The sequence below is a fragment of the Cynara cardunculus genome (assembly GCF_001531365.2).
Source record: "Cynara cardunculus var. scolymus isolate 2C chromosome LG 16, CcrdV1, whole genome shotgun sequence".
Lineage (NCBI taxonomy): Eukaryota > Viridiplantae > Streptophyta > Magnoliopsida > Asterales > Asteraceae > Cynara > Cynara cardunculus.
The window spans coordinates 19,456,847-19,468,655 of NC_037543.1; the positions used below are offsets into that span (position 1 = coordinate 19,456,847).

An 11,809-nucleotide genomic window follows, 5' to 3' on the forward strand; every position below is an offset into this window, starting at 1 on the left:
ACAACAATCGTGCTAAGCAAGCTTCCTTTGATCGCTGAATGCTGGAATGACCTGAAGGTCTCATCATCATTCGCTGAAGCTTGAGCAGTCTTCATACATATGTAGACAGGCTTGTAATCACTGAATACCGCTTCAGATCACGTACTCGCCGGTCTCTAATCTTCATTTTCAGTCTTAAATGTTTGCTGAAGGTTCTTTGGTGTGAGTGTTGTCTTCTTGAAGTATTGCTGTCTCTGATAGATTTACAATGCAAGTTCTTCAGCGATCATTGAACATACTCAGTGAAGATCGCTGGAACTAAAAATACAGAAACACAAATACAACGTGAAAGAGAAAAGGGATTATCATCAAATCACTGAGAGAGAGGATCAACAATGTCCTTGCAATTGACGCCCCATCATTTTTTGATCAAAGCAAACGATAAATCATCTAGGACCGGAGCCTTATCACTACCACAGCTCCATACTACAGCCTTCACCTCCTCGAAGCTAAATGGAACTTCCAAGCTATTATGTTGGTCCATTGATAGCCTTTTAGTTATGCTACTATGGAACCGAGGCCTATTAGAAATATTTTCTGCAAATTTATTTATTTTTAAACTCATACACCTCTTCTTCAATCTTTACACTGAGTTCCAAATGTCGTTGATAATAAGACCATGAATTCTCGGGGATCTAATCTCTTGATTAACAATCGTGTGAAGAAGAAAAAAAAAACTAGATTTTTCGTCCTCTTCTAATGTCCAACGAGCTTTAGCCTTTTGCTTTAGATCCATATTTTTTCGACCTCTAAAACAGTTATTCGAAATATCAAATCAAATATGTCTTTAATTGATCCTTCGTCAACCAAAAAGTTCTATGCAATTTGTCTAGAAGTTTTCATTGCTGATAGCAGCTCTCAAAGCTTTAATAACAACTTTTAAAGATCTGAATATTCTAGGTAGTCCTTCAATCTTCGAGAAAACCAGCTCATAACTAGAATTAGTACCCCAATTATCCTTCACCAATTTATCAAGATCCAAGTCCAATAACCAAGAATAAAAAAAAATGGGACTGGACCAAAATCTAGCTGTTCGTATCCAGGAGGATAGAGCAGTGGTCTGGATGCAATCTTGAAGGACAAATGAAGACGCATTGGGCCAATGATCTGAAGTTATTGGAAACAAAAAGTCGGTCAAGCTTGCTAAGCTTGGACCTATCTTTCTTCATCCAAGTATAAGTCACCAAGGTTTAATTCAACAAGGTACAAGGAAATAATGAATCACCAATACAGCTCTAATCGCCCTGAACCGAGAACCCTTTCGCTCCTTTGGATAACGCACATCGTTGAAGTCACCACAAATAATCCAAACCGTGTCTGAGTTGCCTTGCACCATGCCTGAAATTTGGCTCCACATCTGCTTTTTATTGTTGATCTCCTGGGGGCATAGACGTTAATAATCATGCATCAGGCATTAATCGGGCGCCCTTTTCCAGTAATAGCCAAAAATCTGTTATCTTTAATCACATCATTTTGTTTGCTACTGAGAAATCTAATCCCGTCGTCTCGACCATTTTTTTAATTTTTAAAAAATGGTACAAAATTCACACCTTTAACTTTTCTAGTGTTTTATATTTTAATTTTTAAAATCCCTTAAATCAAACATTCATCTAATCTTATCTAATAAACTTTAGTTTCTTTTATCTCATACATTTAGCCCAACATACTTAATTTATACATCACTTTTTATTACATTGGAACATATTTTTATGATCTTTTCATATAATATATTTTGCACGTTCTTTATGAATATGATAGAAATATATAATTCTATTTTTCATGTATTATATATATATATATATATATATATATATATATATATTATAATACATGAAAAATAAACCATGACTTGGAAAACACAATGGTCTCACCAAGGCTCCTATAATATTGTCCAAAGTTTTTGTTTGTTAAATTCAAAAATAAGTTTTGTTATTTAAGCCACAAGACATCAGATCATCTCCAACTGTTTTTATATGCATGGATTTGAGTTGTGAAAGGCATTGTAAGGTGTCTTGCTCATGAGTCATGACTTCCCGACTTACTATGTCAAAGAGCCAAAAATGCACTCAATGAAGGCCACAATCGATAGTGGGGGTTTCTCTCTCAAATAACGAGCCTAGGGGTTACAGACAAGATCTAACATAGTGGTTTTGGTTTAGTTCATTAAGTATACAAAGATCTTATTTCTTACCAACTAGATCGATTGCAAGAAGCCTCCGAGCTACAGTCAAGTCATAAAATACTCTCCTAAGACGGATTAGTTCGCCTTCGGGTTCTTAAGAAGAAAAAGAAGATCTAGGATTTCTCTTTCTAGGTTGAGGATATTGCTTTGACTTCCTTGTTAACCCTGATAGAGAACCAAAAGTTTGAATCTTTAAAAAAATATTATATTCAACTTCAACTTATTCTATATTTTAGAGATTTCAACATAACTTATATTATTATAATATTCTCTAATTTTATCATTCTATTTTTTCTAAAAAATGTTATATAAAATAATAATAATTCAACCATACTGGTTGAATTTAATAAAATAATCATTTTTTCCTACATCAAGTTTTAAAAAATTCTCTAAACTTATAAATTTTTCATGTTTTCTCTATTTTAGAGAACATTATAGAAAATCTGTTAGATGCTTAGAGCAATATAGATAAAAAAAAATCCTCATTTTCCTTATTACCCTAACACCAAGAATTTAAGGAATTGGGATTTTTATGAATGTGTATGTTTTACAATACTCGATAGTGATCGGTAAAAGGATTAATTTTCTATTTCCTTGAATAAGATACCAGTTCTGAGAAACTCAATAGCCACAATTGTCGTGGACGTCTGAAATTAAACCCAAGACGGATGAGATATTTCACCACATCCTCCTCGACCTCAACCACTATCCCACTAACCTTTTTGTTTACCACATTAATCCTTGCATGATTAATGTTGAGTTCCATTAACATCTTAAGAAATTAGTGGTATATGTGGTGTGGTACTAATGATAATGACTAATTACTAAATTTTTTGTGTAGATCATAGATGCTTCGTAATTTGTATTTGTTTCTTAACAAAAGAAATCACCATATATATAGAGAGAGAAAGAGGCACGTTCAAATGAAAACCATGCATTTCTAAGAAACCGTGTAAACTAATTTCGACAAATAGAAAAATTCCATTTTTTTTTCTAATTAAATTTAGTCAATAAGGGTATTTCGGTCATTACAATATTTTCTATTAAATATGGAAATTATTAATAAATCTTAATTAAGGAAATGTAGTAAAAGAAATTTTATAAATGGTAACATTTAAATAATTAATTACATTATAGTATTAAAAATTTGAACTTGATATATTGTGATGCGATTGAATCTGCTGGTGAATCTTGAAGATTGTAAGGCATAATGGAATGAATTCATCAAATCAGGATTGAAATAAAAAAAATTAATGTACATGAAACAGGTTTCATAAAGGTGAAACTGGTTCATGTCGTAATTGAACAATGAGTAGTGAACTGGTTTCATGGTGAACCACGTTTCATTGATGGTGTAGTTGATCCATAGTAGGTGAAATGGAAAATGAAATAGATGCATAATATATTTGGTTCGTCATGAAATAATTGCATGATAAAACGGGTACATGATAAATCTGCTCCAGAATCTTGAATATTGTAATCTACTCCAGAATCTTGAAGATTGTAAGGCTTAAATGAATGAATTCATCAAATCAGGAGTGAAATAAAAAAATTAATTTACATGAAACAGGTTTCATGAAGGTGAAACTGGTTCATGGCGTAATTGAACAATGAGTAGTGAAACGGGTGCATAATGTATTTGGTTCGTCATGAAATAATTGCATGATGAAACGGGTACATGATGAATCTGTTCCAGAATCTTGAAGATTGTAATCTGCTCCAGAATCTTGAAGATTGTAAGGCTTAAAGGAATGAATTCATCTAATCATGAGTGAAATCAAAAAATTAATGTACATGAAACAGATTTCATAAAGGTGAAACTGGTTCATGAGATGTTAGAGAATATGTATTTTGTTTACAATTTTGCCCTTATTGCTGATATAAAAATAAAGTTTTAATATATTTTCTTTATTTCCTAAAATAAACTAAACTAATCTTGACCATCGATCAAGAAAAAATGAATGGATGAGATTGGTTTAAACGGTTTACACAAATGGAGGCGGTTTTTATTTGATCGCTCATATATATATATATATATATATATATATATATATATATATAGGGTTGGGTTCATGTGAGACCAATGGTTTTTCATCATGTGAGAACAATGGTTTTTCATGAGACCTATAAGACCAATTTATGTTCATTGATCAACTTTATAAGTTAATGATCTAATGGTCTAAAGTTGCACGGTGACAATTTTGTGATCATTGAGAAGTCTCGTGGCGTTTATGAATGTTCAGATTGTCAGATTGTAGATCTAATCCAATGGTTTAGAATTGGTCTTACGGGTCTCACGAAAAACCTTTGGTCTCACATGATCCCAAGTCTATATATATATATATATATATAGGGGCTCATTCAAGGGAAAATTGATTAGTTTGTGGTAACTGTGAGATTCAATCTTAACCACAAATCAACGGATAAATTAATAAATTAATAATTATGGCAGTTTGAGTTAAAATTATAATTAGAGAGCATTTTAGGTATTTTTAAAAAACTCATCTCTCTTCTCTCATCTCTCTGACCTCCAATCTCCGGCCTCCGGTGAACATTGATCCGGCAGGTATCAAGTAATCACAAAGGTACACAATGTGATACCCATTGTGATATACTGTGATATCATTGTGATACCAACTCAAACCTTAAAAACAAAGATACACAATGTGATACCCTTTGTAATACACAATGTGATACCCATTGTGATATACCGATTTCACCGGAGGCCGGAGATTGCAGGTCGGAGAGATGAGAGAGGAGAGAGAAGTTTTTTAGAAATACCTAATATGTCATCTAATTATAATTTTAACTCAAACTACCATAATTATTAATTTCCTAATTTATCCGTTGATTTGTGGTTCAGATTGAACCTCACAGTTACCACAAACTAATCAGTTCTCATTTGATTAGGCCCCTATATATATATATATATATATATATATATATATAGAGAGAGAGAGAGAGAGAGAGAGAGAGAGAGTGTGTGTGTGTGTTTGTTTCAAATGCAACTCATCGCATTTGTACAACCAATGCAACCCAAGAAATTAAAATATTTATGGAAATGATGAGAGTTTATTTATTATGATTTAAATATTTATGGAAGATGAATACGGTTCATTAATTATGAATCAATACTTTATATTAAGAAACAATAAAAACTTCTATGAAATTACATATTCATCAAAATGGACGGTTGAGATTGAGTTGTATAGGTTGTACAAATGTAACCTAGATATATCTTATCGCAATATATATTCATAAATATGTACAATGTTCAATAGATACTCTTTAATTATATACAGATCCAAGCATATGGGACAAAAAACCCTTGTGTATTATGGCATGATATACAGAAATTGATCAACCAATTTTATGATATTTTTACTATTATATCACTCACATTCATCAGATACAATCATGTCTTCTTTTAACCCCTTATTTTCTTAGTTTAATTTCTTAATTTTGCTATGATTACTTATGACAACATTTGTATGTAATCAATAGCTCAGTTTATAGAAGCATGTTATTTAAAAACTGTATCTACTTACTTTTTCTTGCATGTGTCTTGAGGGTCAAAATAATTAACCTAACAAATGTACAAGGTGTGCAATGTGAACCTCACAAAATATCCAACTCAAATTAATGATTTGGGAGAGAGAAAAAACAAGGGTTAGAATACAACATTCATTACCCATTTATTAAAAAAAACAACAACAATTATATAAAAAAACAAAAACAGAAAGAAAATTGTGGGGTTTGATTAATACAAGTGCTATATTATGCAGTGGGTCTCTCTTTCTCCTCTTTTCTCTCACATTCTCCATTGTAACTTCCTTCTCACTTGTCTTTGAGAACACACACAAACACAAGAAGGCCAGATCCCCAAACACAATCAATCCATATACATTGTCCACCCGATCTCATCAATCAATCAAATCAGACTCTGAGAAAAGATCAAAAAGAAGAGGAGAGAGAAGAAAGAGTAAAAGTAAGAAGAAGAAGAACATGTCATCTTCGGCTGCTTTTTCACCGGACCACCACCACCAACACCACCTCTCTCCTCCCTCGGAGCAGCTCTGTTATGTCCAGTGCAAGTTCTGTGAGACCATCCTCGCGGTATACATCCCACTGTCTTTACAATACATATCTTCTTTTGGGTCATCATAATCTTTAACTATATGTTATTTTGTATATATAGTTTGCTTTCTAAAGGAAGTGGATCTTTATGGTTTCTTTGGTTTTGGTATTGTAGGTGAGTGTTCCTTGCAGCAGTCTTTTCACAACTGTTACGGTCCGATGTGGGCACTGCACCAATCTTTTGTCAGTTAACATGCGTGCTCATCTTCTTCCTGCTTCGGCTGCTGCTGCCGCTGCAAATCAACTCCATCTTGGACATCATTTTTTCTCTCCTCAAAACATTATGGTACAATTTTCAATTAACTTTCATACATAAGTCTTTGAAAAAAGAAAACCTGGACCTAATTAGCAGATCATCCTTCTCCTCGAATAAGCGGCATCCAGTGATGAAAAATTCATTGTAAGCAATTAAGAAACATGTAGTCCCGTTGTGTTTCTCCTTCTTGCCCCTGTAGCAGGTGACCTAATTCTCTCTCTCCCGTTCTTTCCCTCTATAAGTGTGTGTATACGCATCATGCACACATCATAGTATGTCTGAAGGTGGACCAGAGAGGTGAATCCAAATTCAAATGTAAAGGACGTTTACCCTACCAAGATTTTCACTTGAATTAAAAAGGATACGGGGTTAGTGTATCTTGCATTAGGTTTATACAATTTCTTAGTGCAATAGTTTCAGGGTTTTTTTCGGTTCTTGATGTATGTTATGGAAACTAGGGTTTCTTGAAACAGTCACAAGTTTTGCTGCTCATACATTAAGCTATGGACTTTTAGATCTACCCACTTCTTTGAAATGTAAATCTATTTCTCTTTAACTTCAGGAGGAGATGAGAAACACCCCTTCCAACCTGTTGATGAATCAGCCGATTCCAGAGCCCTTCGGACCCGTTCGAGTTGATGAGCTTCTCAAGCCTCCTGTAGTGAACAGACGTAAGATTTCGCTGTCTCTTTTTCTTTCTTTTCAAGATCTCTTTCACATGAACAGTTCCTTAACATCTTCAAGTAAATCAAAAGAAGATTAAAGATTCTGTTTTTTTAATTCTTTTCTTGATATAAAGGGAAGAAATCAGTTAGTTTCTGAGTGAATCAAGAAAGTTATAAAAATAGTTCAGAGTTTGTACTTCCAAAAGCTTACACCTAAACGGTGTCTTAAGCATTTATTGGATTTGGTATGTAGAACTCTCTTTCTTTAGCTTTTACATCATCACCTTCCCTCTTTATTGCTCAATATGTTAATCTTGTACCACCAAAAAGGCAACTTTTTTTCTGTAACTTATGGACTGAGATACATTACTCATCAACCATTACAATCAACTACTAAACCCTAATATTTTTCATGAAAGCTTCTTTTACAGTAGCCCATTAACAATAGCCCTAAACTTGACCATCCATGCTTTCTATCTTCGGAAGAATTCACCAAACACTTCACTTAACAAAGAGCCCTTTTGTTCATGGATGAAGAAAGGTGTAACTCTCATAGATCACAGCATCGTTTGATCACAGTTTCATGGTATAAACTTAGTATTTGATCCTTTTTTTCCCTCTTGTTTTCCGGGTTTAATTTGCATGTGTATGAAGTTAGAAAGGGTGTCTCCCCCCGGAATGTAAGATGGTTAGAATGTTGATGGATAGAGATAATGATGAAGTTATGATAAGAGAGAGTGGGGAGAGAGAGAGAGAGAGAGAGAGAGAGACTAGAAAAAACAGTCAGAAACCAAAAGATTTTTAATGTTGTGTCTGTTTATTTTGTCGTTATATTTGTCTTCTATTTACAGCTCCAGAGAAGCGCCAGAGAGTTCCTTCTGCTTACAACAGGTTCATCAAGTAAGTATTATAATTTCATTCTTAACAGTATTTTAGATTTGATTCCATTTATAAGGATGGTTTCCGATTGGTTTGAGCTTAGTCTAGAAAGGTCAAAAATGTCTATATACCCCAGATTCGAATCTAAGGAGAAATTAAAAAAAACCCTTGTGACCAGTCCAAATGCGGTAACTTTCACTGGTGATCATCTTGGACTTAGTCAGCTTACATAGTGGATTGGATATTCAGGTTAATTAAAAAAATCTAAAAACACAAGTCATTGTGACAAAAAAAGGACTTTTAATTAATTTTATCACTCTAATTTATGTCATTTTTTTATATTTTTTATATAAATTAATATATTTAAAATTAAATCAATTATAAAGACACATCATGTTATATAGAGATTAATTATATCACTTTATTATTTAAGTATAGTAAATAAGATATATTATAAACAATTTTCTTAATATAAATAAAAACTAAAATAAATAAAAACTTAATTAGTTTTAAATGCTTCATTATAAAAAATTTCTCAATCAATTTAATGTTAACTTAGTAAACGAAAAACGTACAACTTATTTATGTTTACATTCTTAAGAATATTTATATTTATATTTCATTTTCATTTTCATTTTTTCTTAAATCATATTAATATATTTTTAAAAAAATTAAAAATTAATAATAAAAATAAATAAAAGCCAAAAAAAACAGAAAAAAAAAAAAGGAAAATTAAAATGTTGAAAAAGTTCTCCGAACAGATCTTGAAACTGCATGAGTTCATCTCTTGAAACCTTCATAATTAAGAGGTGCTCTTAGTTATCACATGATTGGTTTTTTCAAAATTACCTTTTAATATCTCTATCGTTCAGACGTTTGATATTAAAAGCGTTTGTTTTATTTTTAAACTAAGAGTTTAAAAACTTTAAATATCCTCTAAAATTTTAAATGGTAAATGTATTATTTAATACCTCTTAATCCTAATATGTCTTCTATCACATGGTTCATATTTTGGGGGCTAGAAGAGATTTGTTAGCAAAAACTATTCATCTTTTATACTTTTGTAAAAACTATTTATCTTTTATATTTTTACACTAATTTAACCAATTTAAATCTCAAACTTTAGTTATGAAAACAAATAATTTTACTGATCCAAATTTTAAACTTCAAAACCAATATGTTGTACTATAGAAACATGTGCCTTATCTCCTGTATCACATCTATATTATAATGTGAATATTGCATAGATTTTTGTGCAAATCATATGACAACTTTTCCAGGATTCGGTAACCCTAAGCTTATGAAGTTTATATAACATTGGTGTCAAATATCTGGTAAAAAAATCAAATTGCAGGGAGGAGATTCAACGTATCAAAGCAGGAAACCCTGATATAAGCCATCGAGAAGCCTTCAGTGCAGCTGCAAAGAATGTAAGATTCAAAAAAAATATATAAATTCGTCATTTTTCTTTATTGTGTATTAATTTCTTAATAAACCAACTACATCAGATCAGATGTCTTATATTAATTTCAATAATGATTGTAATCAAATATAAGACATCTGATGTAGTTGGTTTATTAAGCATGTTTTTCTAGGGTTTCTTATTTTCCCTTTTTAAGTAGGGTTTTTGTGAATTTATTTGTCTTAATTTCTTGTTTTCCAGTGGGCACATTTTCCACATATCCACTTTGGTCTTATGCCGGATCAACCCCTTAAGAAACCCAATGTGTGCCAACAGGTATTTGCTTCTTTGCCCTCTATATTTTAATCACTTTTTCAAATAGCTTACTGTTTTATACCATCTATAGGCCTGTTTGAGATTGTTTATAAAAACAATTTATTGACTTATTCCGGTGTGACACCGGTAATAAACACTTTTGTGTATTTTGATAAACAACTTATACCGGTGCCAAACCGTTAATTAGAAGTTTTTGAAGAAGTTAAACCCTTCTGACTTATAATAAGTTGATAATGATGGATTTTCAAACTCAATAAAACATAATATCATCAATCTTTTTTGTTTCACTTAATCTTTTTAGAAATGTAAAACCAATCTCTACCAAATGCTACATGATTTCACAAAACACTAGTGTTCATATACCACTGATCATATCTTTCTCACAAGATCATGAGTTAGTTTTTGGTTGAATGTTGACAATTTGAGTTGGCCAATGTGTAGGAAGGAGATGATCTTCACACGAAAGATGGTTTTCTTGCCGCCGGCAACGTGGGTGTTTCGCCGTACTAAGAAAAACGAGGGCTTATATATAAATAGCTAACTAGGGTTTCTAAGTTCCGCACGTACGTATGCCCTCTTGCCTTGTTGTTTGAATATCTAAGACTGATTAATCGATTAGGGTTCTTGTTTAATGTTGTTGTCTTTGAATCAAAGTCTTTTACGGGACTGTAGAAGTTGGCTTTGTATGTGGTCATCAATGGTGAGATCAGAGAGTAATTTGAGATTTAAATCATCCTTGAAATCCCTCTGATATGATGTATCATCTCATACAATTTGTATTTGCATTGATCTATTGGTTTTAAGTATTAATATTGTTTTTCTAAGTAACTCCAAAACTTTTGCTTCATTTTTTAGTGAATGGCATGTTGCAGATGTTAAAGGCAATTTAAACCTGTAACATTCAATGTGATATGTTCAAATACCATCACTCCAAATATGCCCAATTAGCTTTCAGACCAAATTAACATTACCGATTGTGAAAGTATGTGCAAATAGCATAGACGTTTTTCCTTTTTAAACTCTTTAAAATACAATTAGTCTTGTGATAGTATACAAATATTTACATGAATTGAAGGTAAATAAATATATCAACTTAATATCGTTGAAGTTACAATCATCCAATGTCAATTACTCGTTCCAGCTTGTTTTCTTGAGTTTCATATCGTCCAACGTTCAACGTGAGATCGTTCCAGCACGTTTTCTTGGGTTGGCCGCCGACAATGCAACCGCTACGGTCACCTTTTTTTATGGGTTTAAGCCGGTTTGGCGATCCTAAACCCATTCCAACTCACGGTTCTTCTTCGTATAAAGACAGTGCTAACCACTATACTTATATGCTCTGAATCACAAGGAAAATCAACGTCGTTTGCATTAATTATCAACCACCACTATAACAAAATTAGGTTTATAGTACGTCTAAAATTTCTAAACCTCCTAATAAGATGTTTTATATGACTTGTTTTATAGGTAGAAACAAAAAACCGTCATATCTAATAGTGTTATAATATATTTATAAGACGTTTTTGGCTGTTTTTACAAATTTTAGAACGCTTTAAAAAAAATGTCATATTAGTTATTTTATACAACGTTACTTGGAAAAGTGTCCTATAAGAAGATGGTTTATAAGAATTTATCAAAAATGTCCTATAAAATAACGAATACAAAATTTTATTTCAAAAGCATCCTAAAAAACTTGTCAAAATGCCCAAAAGCATTACTATAAACCTATTGTAGCATTTTGTATGAAGACAAACCAACCGATTCACATGCCAATCGTACGTACCAATTTAATTGTGTCAGTCTTGTTGGTACCAATCTAGTTTACCGGTAGTATCATATACTAACTATCTAAACTTGATTGATATGTGGTATTAAAATTCGTGTACTACAGTAATATTGTATCATACCAACTT

General features: G+C 32.1%; 1 protein-coding gene across 1 annotated transcript; it reads left to right on the forward strand.

Annotated features, from left to right (window-relative positions):
• The first annotated feature begins 6,027 nt into the window (after positions 1-6,027).
• LOC112529164 (axial regulator YABBY 1) lies at positions 6,028-10,722 on the forward strand. The gene is made up of 7 exons (XM_025140268.1): positions 6,028-6,337; positions 6,474-6,644; positions 7,177-7,285; positions 8,131-8,179; positions 9,513-9,588; positions 9,822-9,896; positions 10,338-10,722. The coding sequence occupies exons 1-7, from the start codon at positions 6,227-6,229 to the stop codon at positions 10,404-10,406; spliced, it is 660 nt and encodes a 219-aa protein (XP_024996036.1). The 5' UTR covers positions 6,028-6,226; the 3' UTR covers positions 10,407-10,722.
• Positions 10,723-11,809: the final 1,087 nt, after the last annotated feature.

Excerpts from the sequence above, each read along its gene's own strand:
- LOC112529164 (XM_025140268.1), top strand. The coding sequence starts at position 6,227 with ATGTCATCTTCGGCTGCTTTTTCACCGGACCACCACCACCAACACCAC. Across the intron at positions 6,338-6,473 it reads TCTGTGAGACCATCCTCGCG|GTGAGTGTTCCTTGCAGCAG; the intron begins GTATACATCCCA and ends TTGGTATTGTAG. Across the intron at positions 8,180-9,512 it reads GCTTACAACAGGTTCATCAA|GGAGGAGATTCAACGTATCA; the intron begins GTAAGTATTATA and ends ATCAAATTGCAG.